General features: G+C 35.0%; 2 protein-coding genes across 7 annotated transcripts; both read left to right on the plus strand.

Annotated features, from left to right (window-relative positions):
- The first annotated feature begins 5,151 nt into the window (after positions 1-5,151).
- On the plus strand, positions 5,152-10,537 carry LOC142619937 (3-oxo-Delta(4,5)-steroid 5-beta-reductase-like). 6 transcript variants are annotated; one of them, XM_075793373.1, is made up of 4 exons: positions 5,152-5,382; positions 7,210-7,326; positions 8,221-8,266; positions 8,942-10,537. In XM_075793373.1, exons 3-4 carry the CDS (start codon positions 8,228-8,230, stop codon positions 10,073-10,075), a joined length of 1,173 nt encoding a protein of 390 aa, XP_075649488.1. In that variant the 5' UTR covers positions 5,152-5,382; positions 7,210-7,326; positions 8,221-8,227; the 3' UTR covers positions 10,076-10,537. The 6 variants fall into 6 exon arrangements, with proteins under 6 accessions (XP_075649488.1, XP_075649463.1, XP_075649454.1 ...); XM_075793348.1 differs by having other exon boundaries at positions 5,153-5,382; positions 7,128-7,326; positions 8,218-8,266; XM_075793339.1 differs by having other exon boundaries at positions 5,153-5,382; positions 7,131-7,326; positions 8,218-8,266.
- A 1,745-nt stretch (positions 10,538-12,282) lies between these two features.
- LOC142619967 (3-oxo-Delta(4,5)-steroid 5-beta-reductase-like) lies at positions 12,283-13,899 on the plus strand. The gene is made up of 2 exons (XM_075793385.1): positions 12,283-12,426; positions 12,526-13,899. The coding sequence occupies exons 1-2, from the start codon at positions 12,388-12,390 to the stop codon at positions 13,657-13,659; spliced, it is 1,173 nt and encodes a 390-aa protein (XP_075649500.1). The 5' UTR covers positions 12,283-12,387; the 3' UTR covers positions 13,660-13,899.
- Positions 13,900-16,561: the final 2,662 nt, after the last annotated feature.

Raw genomic sequence — 16,561 nt, forward strand, 5'->3', positions numbered from 1 at the left:
ACATTTGTCTTTGGTGCTTAGGTGAATGCCGCTTCTTTGTATATTGCAGCAGGACCAAATAGGCCCTCAAGGAATGATTTTTTATTTTATTTTATTTTTTGTAGCTACAATGGGAGGTGAATTTTGTCCATGTCATGTATATTTTGTTCAATAAAAGTATATTAGAAAGAGATTAGTAAAATAGGTTGTGCTTGCCCTGGCAGCGCCGATTCCTCCAGCCCACCACCAGCTCATTTTTGAGGGAGAATTGAAGAGATTGGGATGTGGGAGTGAGAGGATCCAGTAGGTGAATAGGAGCTGGCTTGACTGTGAGTCTCTGCTCCGAATTCTTATATTTATAGGGGTTTGATTATGATAATGGAGCCAGTTGTTAACTGTAAGTTCGTGTTCAAGGCAGATTTGATGAGGTGCTTATTAAATCTTTTTAGTGATTTTCTCCCTGGGGAGAATTTATCCAACATTTTGAATAGTTAAATTATGATAACGTGGTTCAGTAGTTTTTTACTTTTTATTTTTCATGATCAAGGGCAGATTTGAATTGATCATTTGATGAGGTAATTTATCCAACATTTGAATAGTCAAATGATGATGACATGGTTTAATAGTTTAAACATTACGTCATTGATTCAAATAATTAGATTTTTTAATAATTAGATTTTTTTTTAGTAACAATGATAGTAGACTTTATTTAAATAGAATTAATTATACAATGAGGACAAGAAAAGAAAGTCATTCTTCTAACCAAGCAATAGTTTTTTTGTTTTTTTCAACATTAGGCAAACCTAATGCAGCACGATTACATGGTAAAGGTATGCGAACAAAAATGAAAAGAAAAGAAATCAAAACTATCTCTAATCAAAGTATTCAAATCCTTCTCCACCCGAACGCATGATGGAGCTAACACTTCACCAATGCTATTGTGTAGAAGAAATCCAGAACCGACTGATGTAGTCCTCTTTGACGGTGAAATAGACAAATTCAATTTCATGTTGGAGAAGTACCAAAAAAGGATTGTGAAAGACTGATACTATCCCTACCAATAATTTGTTTTTTGTGAGCACGAATATCCAAAGGAATGGAGGCTGTGGATGGACGCTTGGCTAGACGAGAAGAATGCTTCAAGACATCAAATAATTGGATTAATAGTTTATTTATTGTAATATATATAAAACAAATACAAACTTAAAGTCTTAAACTAATAAGATGTTATTCAATTTAAACATAAATATACACTTACACCAAAGATTGAATGAGATGCCTCATTATCTAAAGTGGACGCCTCATCCTTGTAATTATTCTTAAAAATACTCTTTAAATAACTCCTTGAAACCTCTTCTCCTTAACTATAGGATTCTATTGGATGAGTTTCCCAACAAAAGAATTGGACACACCAGGAAGATTACCTTAATTTTGATGATCTTGCCAACCATGGAATCTTTTTATCTTGTAATTTTATTTATTTTGATAACCCACCACTTGTGGTGGAGACTGAAGAATGCTTTAGCTATGGGTGGCAAAATTTGACACGACCCGCGAACCCGACACGACACGACACGACACGACACGAAATTAGCAGGTTATAGGTTGAGACTTAACGGGTTCGTGTCATATTCGGGTTGACACGACTAACCCGTTTAATAAATGGGTTGGGTTAGTGTTGAACACATAGAACCTGTTTGACCCGTCTGACCCGTTTAATTAAATGATATTTTACTAATATACCCTTCAAACTCTAGGTATATAAACTTATTAGTTGTTGTGATTTATTTTCTTTGACATATTGTGATTGATTATTTGTGATATTGGGATATGCTTTAATTTTGAATGATTATTTGTGATGCAGTTACTCGTTAGTTCTGAATTTTATATTAAAAATATTTATTTGTTTGTTTTTTCATTAATTTTTATTTTTCATTTTGATAAAATCTGATAAACAGGTCGACACGACTGACCCGTTTAATAAATGGGTCGTGTTAGGGTTGAGAAATCTTGACCCGTTTAATAAACAGGTCGGGTTAGTGTTGACCTATGTAGTCGAATACTCATGACTTGACACGACACGAACCCGACACGCGAACACGAATTGCCACCCCTGCCTTTAGCCATGGACCTGGATGGCTTTATTTGTAACTGACCTATTTCTTTAGACTACGCATTATGCCATCTATATCTATATATATCTAAAAGTTAAAGCATATCATTTATTGTTGCTACGCTCCAGTTAAGCCACATCAGCATCATGTCATCATTTATTTTCGTTCTTTCTTTTTTATTTTTTGTTTTATTGATTGCCATTTTTTGAGTCTCTTCTTAAATTTAGGTGTTACTTTATCTCTAAATCTATCGTGCGTCTCTCCATTAACTCAGACTCTTGAGTTGCCACTATTATATGGAATTTTTAAAGTCACTGATACTTTATCTCCAAATCTATCGTGTGTCTCTCTATTAACCCAGACTCTTGAGATGCCGCTATTTTATGGAATTCCTATAGTCATCAATAGATTGCATCCTCCTCACCTCTCATTTTTATTTTCTATAAATTTTCAATTGTTCTCTCTTTACAAATTGATCAGTATGGCCTTCAATGGGATAGTTTCTTGAGTGTTTTTTCCATTCTTTCAGTCATGGCTCAACTCCGTCTACCAATACTCAATCAAATGAGTGCAAGAAACAGATAGTGACTCTAGAGCTTGTAGAAGAAACTGAAGCAGATGCGAGGTGAACATTAGTAACCCAAGTCCAAAGGGTATAAACTCAAAATGAGTTCTGCTATTTGTATTATTCTTATTCTTTTTTTTATTTATTCCCATCTCATTAATTTTTTTTTTTTCAAAATTGATTTGAGTTGGGCATTTGATCATGTTTTTTATAAATTGTTTTATGGTTGCCCTTCTAGACTGTAGGAATGTTACTCTCAATATGTTTGCTATTATGTATGATAATTAACTTCAATGTGAGGTTTTTATTTTGGTCTTTGTTTTATAGTAAGAGTGTTATTCATTTTCATCAAAGAGAAATTGCTATTTTTCTCCTTTTTTATTCATCTTATATGCTGAACTAAATTATATTTTTATCTCTATTTCGTTTGTCAATTCCTCGACAGATGTCAATGATCAAGACTCACTATCACTAGAGGATTTTTAATCTTTTGAAGGTCATACTAATCAATTGGTAACCATTCTTTTCTTAAAACCTTTTGAAGGAAAGAGGAATAAATTTGTTACTTTTCTTGGTTCAATACACATCAGCTATATTAGATTTTCATTTCCTTATACTAATAATTTGTTGTTTATTGTTTAATTTGACAGTTTGGTATTCTAGAAATTTTGGGAAAACGGAAGAGAAAAGAGAGTAGAGTTTGAATCTTAAAATTGATTGCGTATGGAACATGGGATGTAACAGTTTAATTTTTTTTTATCTTAAATTTTTAAAGGAAATTCTAATTCTTCAAAGTACATTGGCTTAAGTAGACTGTTGTGTCGTGGCTAGAATTTTTGTGTTTGGGACCTTAGTTGGCCTATTTGGTTGACGAATAACTTTGGGAATTGTTTAGATTATGAGAAATTTTTTGGTATTTTAGGAGTGAGGAAATTCAAAGAACTGAATTATTTTTAAATTCCATTAGTACCTAGGTTTATGCTAATTGTTGTGTGGATAGAAAAACTAATTGGTTCTTGATTTTTGAATACTTATCTATAATACTGTGTACGTGAACAATAATTGGGTTTTTAGTTTTAGATTTTGAATTATGCTATTTTTTCAACAACTTGATTTTCTTTTTGGAATTTTCTCTTCTTGAATATGTAGAATACTATGTACATGAGTTTTAGACAAAACATAACAATACTATTTCTTTTGGATTATATTATTTCTTTCCTTATTAAACACAATATGATATAGCTGATGTGTTCCAATGAAGGCAGAAGCAGTTGCTATTTTTGGGGCATAGCAACTGATACAATCTGCTAACTTCCCGTAGCCATTTGAAATTCATAACCTGGAATGCTAATATACATCTTCTCCTCGACAAGAACAATTGGCCGAGTTTAGCAAGTTTGCCATCAACTTTGACCACGTTATGACAATACATGTGGCTCACTTACTTACAATTTGGGTACGCACTATTTTGATTTTTTTGTGTGAATTTAGCAAGTTTGCACCTCAAAATTTAGAAGAATAAAAATATTATACAATCTCATCATGGGAGGAAAAATAGGAAATCTAATGTTGTGTTGACATGTCCCTCCATTATTGGGTTACAAATATCATATCTATAAATAAAAAAATAAAATAAAAAACCCAAAATAATATAATGATATATTTGTAGAGATAGAGTATTGGAAAATACTTTTAGAAATAGTTCAATTTTTAAGGAGAAAAATATCTTCAAGAAATTTTAAAGAATAAATTATGGATTATATCATAAGAGCAAGATTTATGTACAGTATTTAGGTATTGTTCTTTAGGTTCATCTTTTAAGATTCTGCCATGTGAATTTTTTCTCATGGGATGTGAGTGTATTTTTTAGTTAAATAGCCACATGGCTGAATTTTAAAAGGGGAATCTAAGAAACAACACCTAAGTTTTGTCCATATCATAATACAAAATAATTATATATTCCCACGCATTGCGTGGGTCTGCGACTAGTTATCCATTATTACAATAATAAAAAATAAAAAAAAGAAAGAAAAAGAAGCTAATTAAAAATAGCTATTCAAACAAATTTTAAATATAAAAATTTAATAATTTTTATCTATAAAAATGACTAAATAGAGGACTCTTGAATTTATCCTTTTGACGGCTTATTTTAAGTTTAAAGGCAATTAATATACTTAAAAGCAACCATCTGCTGCCATTAATTTGTTTATTAATTTTTTTCTTTTATCTATATTTTCATTAGGGTCTGGCCTAGGTTCAATGTCCAGTGATACTAAACTCATTAAGATGGTGATACGTGTCTACTTTTAAACATATGTCACCGTCTGAACAGCCAGTACATTGGATATATTAAACTGAAACCAATCCCTTTCATTATCATAGCTCATGCGTACATGAATGGTGGGTTTATCATCCATTTTTTTAATTCATTCACCCTCAATAATTGCCACTATCAGAGAGTTAAATATATCAATTGCAAGCTCACGCAAACCCAATTACATAAAAAAGTTGAAAGTGGATGTGTTAATGACACAAGCCATGACATCTATTTTTCTTGGACAGAAGCGCCAAGCGTGGACTCCTGGGAGGCTTCGTTCTTAAGTTTTTTGGAAGCTTGAGAGGGTTGCAGTGTCTTTTTAAGATGAAAAGAAAAAAACTTGTTCTTCATCCATTTATTTCTTTAGAATGAGCTGGTGGTTGGCTAGGTCTATTGGAGCTGCAAAGGTATAAATTCCCTTACTCTTTCTATATATGCAAACACGTATGCTATTATGAATTTTGTATAAGGATTAAGAAAACGAAAAAGGACCAACACTAGTTCCATTGTTATATATATTTGAAAAATTATACTTTACATACGATAATTTAGAAATTTCAAGAAGTAGCAAATTAAATCTCAACCCACGTGTGTTTAATTAAGCTTTTAGCATTTATTTATTTTTATTTTTTTGAGAATGCGCTTTTAGCAGTTTTATTATAGGATTGAGGGGTTTTTTTTTTTTTTTTTTTCCTTGAAACTATAGGGTTTAACTTTAATTTTTATAACGTTACTTTTATAATTACAGGGTTTAATTTGATCCACCTCTAAAGTTTAGACTTATTTAGAGTTTTAAGTGAAAATTTACCTAACTATTTTTGTTTTACTCATCAATTGTTTTTGAGAAGCTACTCATCAATTGATTTGAAGAAGAAAATTAGATGATATATATTTTTTCACATATTTAGAGGGCGTTTGGATTCAGCGGCTGCGTTTCCGCATTTCAGTTTTCACGTTTTGCTTTTTTTTTTTTTTTTTTTTTTTTGCAGAGGGGGACATGTGCACTGTGCGGCACTGTACGCGCACTGTTCATGTACTTTTTTATCAATTTTTTATTAAAAATGGGTCCCGCATCACTATTCACACATTTAAAAATTATTTTGCTACAGTATTTTCAGTTTTCAGTTTTCAGCAATAAGTTCTATCCAAACGGACCCTTAGTACCCATTTGGGTACCGATGAAAACCCAGCACATTGTGTGTGGGTTTCCTCTTTTTTTTTTTTTTTTGAGCCGCGCGTTTATGTGGCTGTTGGCTTTTTCAGTTGGTCCTGACATTGTTCACAGGAGCCACAAACTTTTTTTTATTATTAATTCCATCTCGGAACTTGTTTCGGTTTGTTCAATGAATCAGAATATTTCGGTATCGGCCAATTTCGGCGTACCGTTTCAAGATATTTTGGGTTTAAAAATAAATACATAAATCAATATATATACCCCACTTTTATAAATTTTTTTTTGCTAAATACTTTTATAATTTTTTTGCATGAATTATGCTAATTTCCAGAAGATTTCATAGTTATTATTAATTTATTATAATAAATTAATGACTCACAGTGTGATAAAGAGACTGGAGAGCTCTATGCCTACACAAAGTAGACTCTCTGCTCAATGTACTCTAGTAGGCAGTAGTAGTAATAACCCACGAACAAAGTTTCTCTCCAAACTAGTTTGGAGAGAAACTCTACAAATTCATCATATATCTTTATATTAAGTGTGAATTTTGAAAATCTAACCGTTAGATTGCATGTTCTTATTACATTCTTAATGCTTACAAAATTTCAAAAAGTAAAAGATCAATTACTATGTCATCAAATAAATGTTATAATTTTAAATTTTTGTGATTTAAAGTTGTATATAAAAAATAAGTTAATTGATCAAATAGTAAATAATATCATATTTGAACGAAATTTGATGCATATGTTAAGAACATAAGGAACATGAAATTCAACGGTTAGATTCTCAAAATTCACATCTAAAAAAGAAATATATATATATATATATATATATATATATATATATAAATAAGAAGTTTGAAGAGTTTCTCTCCGAACTAGTTTGGAAAGAAACTTTGTTCATAATCCATCCAACCATTCAAAAACTAGATAAAATAATAATTTTCGAATTCACTAAAAGATAATCATATCTTGGAAGTAGGAACCATTCAGAACTTTACCAAACCATAGCCATTGTTCAAAAATAGCATGAGAGTCTCAAGACTCTAAGTACTTTGAAGGTTTCACGTGAAGACAAGCAATTTGAAAGTTTGACGAAACGTGAAGACAAGCAAGTGAAACAATGCAGTGAAGAAAGAAAATAAAGCAAAAAAATAGAAGGGAAAACCATAGATCAGGTATGCAGATGAAGGTTGCCATTGTTGTTTTTTCCTTCTATCTTCTTATTTTCTTTTTGGGTTGTGATTATTTTCTAGTGAACTTAAAGCTTTAGATCCTGTCAAAATAGAAGTTTTAGATGTGTGAATGTATTTGTGAACATTTGATTTGAGATGTAAAGTGATGTAGTTGTAGAATAGATTTTTTTTTAAAGGGAAAACTGGTACCGGCCGAAATTCCCATTTCGCCCGAAACTGGCCGGAATTGACATTTTGCCCGAAAATTCACAAATTTAGTGAACTTTTATGTTTTTTGAATTTTCCTGTAATGGCAAACAATGATGCTGTTGTACTTACCGATAACATTAGGCTTTTATTTCTCTTTTGAGATTGTGTTATCTAGAGAAAATATTTATGAAAATTTATGATTTCTTTCTGAATTTCCAAATATTCTGAACGAATTCAGAAAAAAAGTTCACGTCTTTGACAATCTTTTTGCATTCACCATAATCTCCTGCTCCAATCCCTATAGATAAGATTTGGAGAATATCTATAATTCTAATATCTATAATTATGATTTTTTTTCAATATATAAAAAATATCTATAATCAACAAGGAGATGAATATCTATAATTCAAATTGATAACTTGATGTAATCTAGCTAGGAAAGGTTTTCAACCAGACTGTGCACATGTGTTATGGCTCGTGCCATCAATGTCTATACTGTCTTCTTTTGGATTTTGGAATTTTCTTTCATGTTCTATATAAAGTTGAACCGGAAAGCCAGTACACACAACAAATTAAAATATCTACAGTGTTTTTCTTTGGCTAAAAATTAAGCTTCTATCTACAAGCCTCTTATTATAGTTCCCAATACCCCATTTCTTCATCTATTTAATTCTTTACCTACAGTAGTTTCGGAATGAGCTGGTGGTTGGCTAGGTCTATTGGAGCTGCAAAGGTATAAATTCTCTTACTCTTTCTATACATGCGAACGCATATGCTATTATGAATTTTGTACAAGGATTAAGAAAACGAAAAAGGTCCAACACTAGTTCCATTGTTATATATATATATATTTTTTTTTTGAAAAATTATACTTTACATCTGATAATTTAGAAATTTCAAGAAGTAGCAAATTAAGTCTCAACTCACATGTGTTTAATTAAGCTTTTAGCAAGTTTTTTTTTTTTTTTTGAGAATGTGCTTTTAGCAGTTTATTATTGGATTGATTTTTTTTTCCCTCAAAACTATAGGGTTTAACTTTAATTTTTATTACGATACTTTTATAATTACAGGGTTTAATTTGATCCACCTCTAAAGTTCAAACTTATTTAGAGTTTTAAATGAAAATTTACCTAACTATTTTTGTTTTACTCATCAACTAATTTGAAGAAGAAAATTAGATGATATATATTTTGTCTCATATTTATCAAATAAACTACAAAAAAAAAAAAAAAAAAAAAAAACGAATACCAAGCCTATACCCAGATCCTTATATATAGCCACTCACTTCTCCTTCGTTAATCCAACTAAAAAAATATGAGCTAATTATCAGATTATGACAACAACTCTGCAACAACAACAACAATATCATTCTAATCCTTATTTAACTCATTCTTTATGAATTTTACAGAAGAAATCTGATGAAGATTATGAAGCACCAGGAAGCTACCAAAGTGTAGGCTTAGTGATTGGTGTAACTGGCATTGTGGGGAATAGCCTAGCTGAAATCTTATCCCTCTCAGATACTCCAGGTGGGCCTTGGAAAGTCTATGGTGTGGCACGTCGTTCACGCCCAAATTGGAACAAAGAATACCCAATTGAGTACATCCAATGCGATGTCTCTGACCCTAATGAAACCCAAACCAAGCTTTCCAAACTCATTGATGTGAGCCACATCTTTTATGTCACATGGGCTAGTCGGCCCACTGAGGCCCAAAACTGTGAAACCAACGGTACCATGTTCCGCAATGTTCTACGTGCAGTGATTCCCCACGCGCCGAACCTCAAACACATCTGTCTCCAAACAGGTGCCAAACACTACGTAGGACCCTTCGAATCCTTTGGCAAAATCAAAACCCATACCCCACCTTTTACTGAGAACATGCCACGTTTGAACGTGTTTAATTTTTATTACACTCAAGAAGATATTTTGTTAGAGGAAATTAAGAATAAAGAGGGGTTGACTTGGTCAGTCCATAGGCCTAATATGATATTTGGCTTTTCACCATATAGTTTGATGAATATTATTGGTACACTTTGTGTGTACGCAGTTATATGTAAGCACGAGGGGATTCCTTTGAAGTTCCCTGGGAGCAAAGTGGCTTGGGAGAATTACTATGTGGCTTCAGATGCTGATCTTATTGCTGAGCAACAAATTTGGGCTGTGGTGGATCCTAGTGCTAAAAATGAAGCTTTTAATTGTAACAATGGGGATGTGTTCAAGTGGACGCATCTTTGGAAGGTGTTGGCTGAAAAATTTGGGATTGAGAATTATGGATTTGAGGAGGGTGAGAAAGTTAGCTTGGTGGAGTTGATGAAAGATAAAGGTCCGGTGTGGGATGAGATTGTGAGAGAGAATCAACTACAACCCACTAAGTTGGAGGAGGTTGGTGTGTGGTGGTTTGTGGATTTGTTGCATATGGTAGGGGATTTTGTGGATAGTATGAATAAGAGTAAGGAGTATGGATTCTTAGGGTTTAGGAATTCTGAGAAATCGTTGATTGCTTGGATAGATAAGATGAAAGCTTACAAGATTGTGCCTTGAAATAGGGCTTGCTTAGCTCAATACAACTTGAGGCCTAAGGTAGCATACCAAGAACTTTAAATAAGTTTTTTTTATTTAAATATTCTTTAATTAATATTTAGTTTGTAAATAATATATGTACAAATATTTTCAATTAAAAAAAAACACTTATTGGTCCACTCTCCCCCCAACATTTGGTAGTCTTTCTCTTGAAGGGGCCCAGGCCTGGCCTAAGCCTAGGCTGGCCTTGCCCTAAGGAAGGAAATGAGAATAAATGGTAGATGCGCTCATCTTGTTGGTAAAGGAATGTTCGATACAATTACCATGCGAGATCTACATGCTTTTAATCCTTTTTGTCAATTGTCATTGTGTTTTTGTTGTGGACTTTTATGGGTGTACAATAGGTCAATATCTGACCCTTCCAATATGAATTTTCAACGAAATGTATTTGCCTAGTTAATAAGAAAAGAAAAGAAAAGAAAAGAGCTGTTCATACATGCATTACCTTTTTTTTTTTTTTAACATACTATTAAACTAATAAGTCGTGATTCATGTAAACATCAATTTTAAACAAGCCCACCACCAATGCAAATTTTCACACCAATCAAACACTTCCCACGATAAGCTGAGAAATTGTGTGCTCCGGACTTGCTAGAAAAATTGGTTTCTGTGGTCATATAGAAGGCAAAGGTTTTGCGGCCCAAGGATGATAATTTTAACATATTTCAACACATTTTGAACAATATTAAACACATTTCTACACACTTTTTCACCCACACGTATATAAAAAACACTCAAACAACCTAACTCAAACTACTCTCTCAAACACTCCCTAAGTTTTCCAGGTCAGGCAGCTAGATTTTTTTTTTTTTTGAGAAACGGTCAGGCAGCTAGACTTGACAAACAAAAGACCATGTGAAATGCATATGACACTTCGATGCCATTGTTGCCACTAACTTCACCTATGTTTGCTTCTCACAACAATTAGACCCCATTTATTTGAATCCATTCTCCACTCCACAGGCATCTAAACCAAACTAGCAAAGATCTTATCGAGATCCAGGGCCGGCCCTAGGCCTAAGCCATTTAGGCCATGACCTAAGGCCCCCTAACATAGAAAGGCTCCCAAATTAAAATGGGAGTAGTAAGATTTTTTTTAATTAAAAAAAGAGGGAGTAACTTGCACCTTTTTTTATTTTTTATTTTTTTTCTCACATAGGTCTTATAAATTGATATGTCCAATAACAATAAGTAATTCAATATTTATTTATTTATTTCTTGAAATGTTACATCAGTTTGTAAGCTTTTTATAATACTTTTTGTAGTAACTTTAGCATCTTCTACAAAAAAAATATATATATATATATATATATATAAATTAATAGAAATACAACAAAATCACCAATTCACCATTAAGTGAATGAAAAATACTAAAACTAATACATATTTTATGACAAAACTTACAAACAGATATGACAGAAATATGATTAGTACCACTCAAACAATATAATAAAAGAATGTTTTGAATAACTTTTCTTTTATTGATGATACGTCAGTTTGTAAAACCTACATAATAAGTATCACTAGCTCATTTTGAATGAGTCTTATTAATTAGTAAAAATTAATAATAGATTTGAAATAAAAAATTATAATAGAAAAAAAAATATTATTTAAGAGTTTTTTTTTTTTGACATTTATTTAAGAGATATTTAAATATAAAAAGACCTACTAAAATTTTCGGTTTATGCCTCAAACTATATAACTATCTTGAGCCGGCCCCGTTGAGATCGCGTTGTACAAACTGACTAATATGAAGAATATCAACTGTTGCAAATTAGGGTGGAATCCATTCCAACGTGGCTGATATTTCTATATTTCAAACTTGATAGTTGATAAATTGACGCAAAATCGGAAAGGTTTTCATTTTTCAAAAAGGTTGTGCAAACAAAAAGCAATACGGACACTCGCATGTCCAAAATATGTCGACATTTTGATCCCAATACCCATTGTATTGAACGGAAATCTTGTCCAAATTTGACTTTAAACATGTTTCAAGTTCATCCATTTATTGAAAAAAGTTCATCCAAATTTGACTTTAAAAAAGTTCATCCATTTATTTCTTATTGTCTTCTATGCAGTGAGGTTAGGCCTAGTACAGTATGTCATGGCTTATGTCATTTATGTGGACTGTCTTCTTTCTGATTCTGGAATTTTCTTTTATGTTCTATATAAGTTGAAGCAGATAGAGAGTAAACAAATAAAATATTTATTCTTCTTTGGCTAAATAAATAATTAAGCTTACATATCTACAAGCCTCTTACACTACTTTCAGAATGAGCTGGTGGTGGGCTAGATCTGTTGGTGCTGCAAAGGTATGAACTCCCTCACTCTTTCTTTTATACACCAAGACATGCTCTTATGAATTTTGTACACCAACACATATGCTAACTCTTTCTCTATGAATTTTATAGAAGACATATGAGGAAGATTATGAAGCACCGCGAAGCTACCAAAGTGTAGGCTTAGTGATTGGTGTGACTGGCATTGTAGGCAACAGCTTAGCTGAAATCTTGCCACTCTCTAATACTCCAGGCGGACCTTGGAAAGTCTATGGTGTGGCACGTCGTCCACGCCCAAATTGGAACAAAGACCACCCAGTTGAATACATCCAATGCGATGTCTCTGACCCTAAAGAAACCCAAACCAAACTTTCCCAACTCACTGATGTCACACACATCTTCTATGTCACATGGGCTAGTCGGCCCACTGAGGCCCAAAACTGTGAAACCAATGGTAACATGTTCCGTAATGTGCTACGTGCGGTGATCCCTCATGCATCAAATCTCAAACACATATGTCTACAAACAGGTACCAAACACTATCTAGGACCCTTCGAATCCTTTGGCAAAATTGAACATCATAGCCCACCTTTTATGGAGGACATGCCACGTTTGAATGTGCCCAATTTTTATTACACTCAGGAAGATATTTTGTTTGATGAAGTTAAGAATAAAGAAGGTTTGACTTGGTCAGTCCATAGGCCTAATACTATATTTGGGTTTTCACCCTATAGTTTGATGAATATAATTGGCACACTTTGTGTGTATGCGGCTATATGTAAGCATGAGGGGCTTACTTTGAAATTCCCTGGAAGCAAAGAGGCTTGGGAGTATTATTATGTGGTTTCGGATGCTGATCTTATTGCTGAGCAACAAATTTGGGCTGTGATAGATCCTAATGCGAGGAATGAAGCATTTAATTGTAACAATGAGGATGTGTTTAAGTGGAAGCATCTTTGGAAGGTGTTGGCTGAGCAATTTGGGATTGAGAATTATGGGTTTGTGGAGGGTGAGAAAGTTAGCTTGGTAGAGTCGATGAAAGATAAAGGTCCAGTGTGGGACAAGATTGTGAGAGAGAATCAGTTGCAACCTACAAAGTTGGAGGAAGTTGGAGTTTGGTGGTTTGTGGATGTAGTACTGAAAGGAGGGGATTACGTGGATAGTATGAATAAGAGTAAGAAGCATGGATTCTTGGGGTTTAGGAACTCCAAGGATTCGATGATTACTTGGATAGATAAGATGAAAGCTTACAAGATTGTGCCTTAAAAGAAGAAAATGTGAATATCCTTGTTGGATAAAATTACTTGTAGTAAAGGAATTTTTTGTTGTTGTTTGATAAAATAACCATGCGATAGAAGCACTATTTAAATCCAAATTTTTATTTGTGTTTTTGTTGTGGACTTTTGTGGGGGTGTGCAAATTTGTCTATAACCCTTTCGTCATAAATTTTCTTGTAACATGTATGATATGTACAATGAATGTAATTGCCTTATAAAAAAAAGAAAAGTGTAGTGCATATATGTATTGCTTTTTTAAGTTCTGTTGAGACTGTAATTTCTGATTAATCTAACATCAATTTTATAGGAGCTCACCATTGACACAATATTGTGTGTGGATAAGCATATGCTTCTAGACAATCTGAAAAGAACTTTATTTCCGTGGTCACATAGAAGGAAAAGGTTTTGTGGCCAAAAGGAGGATAGGTTTTCTAGCTCAGATAGATAGACTAGACAAACAAAAGAACAGAAATAAATGGAAATTTAAAATAAAAATAATAGAATGATACTACATATCTTCTATAGACAAACACCAACCCCGGGTTCGATTCCTACCACCAAGCAGGTGGAAACTAAGGGGCAGAGACCATGAGCCTCCATACCGAGCAACGAGAACATGAGCCAAAAATTCCTAAGGGCAGAAACATGGCTTTCGGCTACCGTAAGCGAGAAAGTAAGATATGATGATTAAGCTAATCCTAATCATGTGCAAAGCCGGCATTTTGTAAAACGAGTATGCATAAACTTAAAAACAAGAACGAAACGTACGAACTTATGCCTCGGCAATGTCGATCAAAACCATTCAAACATTAGAGAAATTATTCTGTCGCCACAACCCGGCGACCTACGCACATTAGAAAAAACAAAACAAAATATAATAACACATTCTTTGTGCTCCACCAAAAAATTAAGTCTTTATTCAGGTGGGTTGAAGGGCAGAGTATGTGAATTGAGCTGAACGAGCGTATCCTTGGCTAGCGGAGCTATGAGGGGGGTCTGTTCATGAACGGTCTGGGCTTCAACACGAACATTGCTTGAGGCTTCTAAGTCAACCATTTCAACATGGGAATCAATCGCCTGCATGAGGTCCCTCATGCTTGGCGTATCTTCCTCATCTTTAACACCGACCTGACTTTGAATAGGGGGAAGGGGAACCGGATATGGAATCTGGTTAGGGTTCCACAGAGGGGAATCCTCAGCTACTCCCATCATTTGGAGGGCAGCCATCCACCCTTCCCCGAACCCGTGGTTCTGAGCTTGATGGATAGTAGGTTCCATAGAGTTCTTGGCCTCTGTAAAGCCCGCATTATACCATTTGTCCTCGCAGGCCTCAAGAGCATCCTTCAAGCCAGCAATTTCGTCGACTTGGGACAGGTTCAAGCTATTCGCCTTAGCCAACCTCAGCTCGGTCTCGTTCAATCTGGATGTTAGATTGGTCAGCTTCTTCTCTGCCGCTAAACGGGCCTTTTCAGCATCTACTGCTTTCCTTTCAGATGCATTAGCAGCTTCTTCCCTCTCCTTGACCATGTTCTCGGCAACGGTCATCTGCTCATTGGCCCGATCAATAACCTCGACCGCTTCCTTCAACCTCTCGTCAATAACACTGGTTAACTGTACGGCCTGAAAACAAGAACTGTGATGAGATAATGAAACTGAAAGAGCACTCCATATGCTTAAAAGGGTATTGTAACGCATGGAAGTGGGGAAGTAGCAATCATCGCGATGGTATGCCATTGCAGCCGCCTCGCAAGTGACTCATCTTCGCCGTCCAAGAAGAAGTAGGCATCCTCGGGCAGCAGAAGACCTTGTGCTAGGCTCTGGGCAACCCGACCTCCTTCGTCCTGCGCCTACATTTAAACAGTGGCAATCGCCGGTAAGGGTTTGTCACCCAGCCTAAAATCAGGCTACCAATTAACCTCGACCTGAGAGGAAGACGCCCCCTTTGTCCCGACCTTGATGGCTGGCTGAACAGCACCTGCCACCTCCTGGGACTTGGGACCCACTTTTGTACGCGGTAGAGTTTTTGGGGGAACGTCGCCCGGGGGGGGGGGACTAACCTTTTCGGCAGCTAGTTTCCTTTTTTTACCCTCTCCAGCGGAAAGGCCAGGCCCCTTTCCTAAGGGGAATGGAGGCTGAGCCGTGGGTATGGCCCCGGGCAGGAACTGGGAAATAGTCATTGTCCTTTTGCTTACCATTTTCTCTAACGGACCAGTTTTGACTCCCAATGTGCCGATTGGCTCAACTGCTCCTTTGGCAGCTTGGACTTAGGCATTATTCCCCTTAATAGGAACGTGTACCAACTCTCTAAGAGCCCGAGAAACTTGTTCGGCTGACTCGTCCCAGACTAGGGCAAGATCTTCAACAGTCGTATAGCGGGGACTAAGGTCGCGGGCTTCGCCGATAGTTAACGAGGGAGGGAGAAAGTTGGTGTGGTGGACGTTTATGTAGGACAGCAATGGACTGTTGACCAAGAGAACTTGGCTGAAGGATTGCCAAGTCTTGTACACGGGGTTGCAACCGAGTATGAGGTGCAATGCCCTGAGCTGTCTGCCGCTGTGGATGAATATCTCGGACCGAAGCACAAAATTTAAACCTCTTATATTCATAACTCTAAGATCCTGGATGAATATTTTACCGTCTGCAACATAGAAATACGAGGGGTTAGTATCCAAACAAAACGAGTATAAGTAAAGAAAAGGCGACGGATTAGTGTTCGGCACGAACCAACTTCACGCTGTGAGAAAGGACAAGGGACGTCACCGGTAAACCAATTACCGCGCACCCGAACAAACTCTCAGGCAGAATTCTTATTAGAATCAGGTAGACACAAAATTAGTTGTACCTGTGTATCCCTGACTTTCAAATAATAATTGGTCTCTTTACTCCCACAC

This window comes from Castanea sativa, chromosome 1 (genome assembly GCF_040712315.1).
Source record: "Castanea sativa cultivar Marrone di Chiusa Pesio chromosome 1, ASM4071231v1".
In the NCBI taxonomy this organism is placed as follows: Eukaryota; Viridiplantae; Streptophyta; class Magnoliopsida; order Fagales; family Fagaceae; genus Castanea; species Castanea sativa.

Bases quoted from the DNA above. Each gene is read 5' to 3' on its own strand.
- LOC142619937 (XM_075793373.1), top strand. From the start codon at position 8,228: ATGAGCTGGTGGTTGGCTAGGTCTATTGGAGCTGCAAAG. The intron at 8,267-8,941 runs GTATAAATTCTC...TGAATTTTACAG, and splicing joins GGTCTATTGGAGCTGCAAAG to AAGAAATCTGATGAAGATTA.
- LOC142619967 (XM_075793385.1), top strand. From the start codon at position 12,388: ATGAGCTGGTGGTGGGCTAGATCTGTTGGTGCTGCAAAG. The intron at 12,427-12,525 runs GTATGAACTCCC...TGAATTTTATAG, and splicing joins GATCTGTTGGTGCTGCAAAG to AAGACATATGAGGAAGATTA.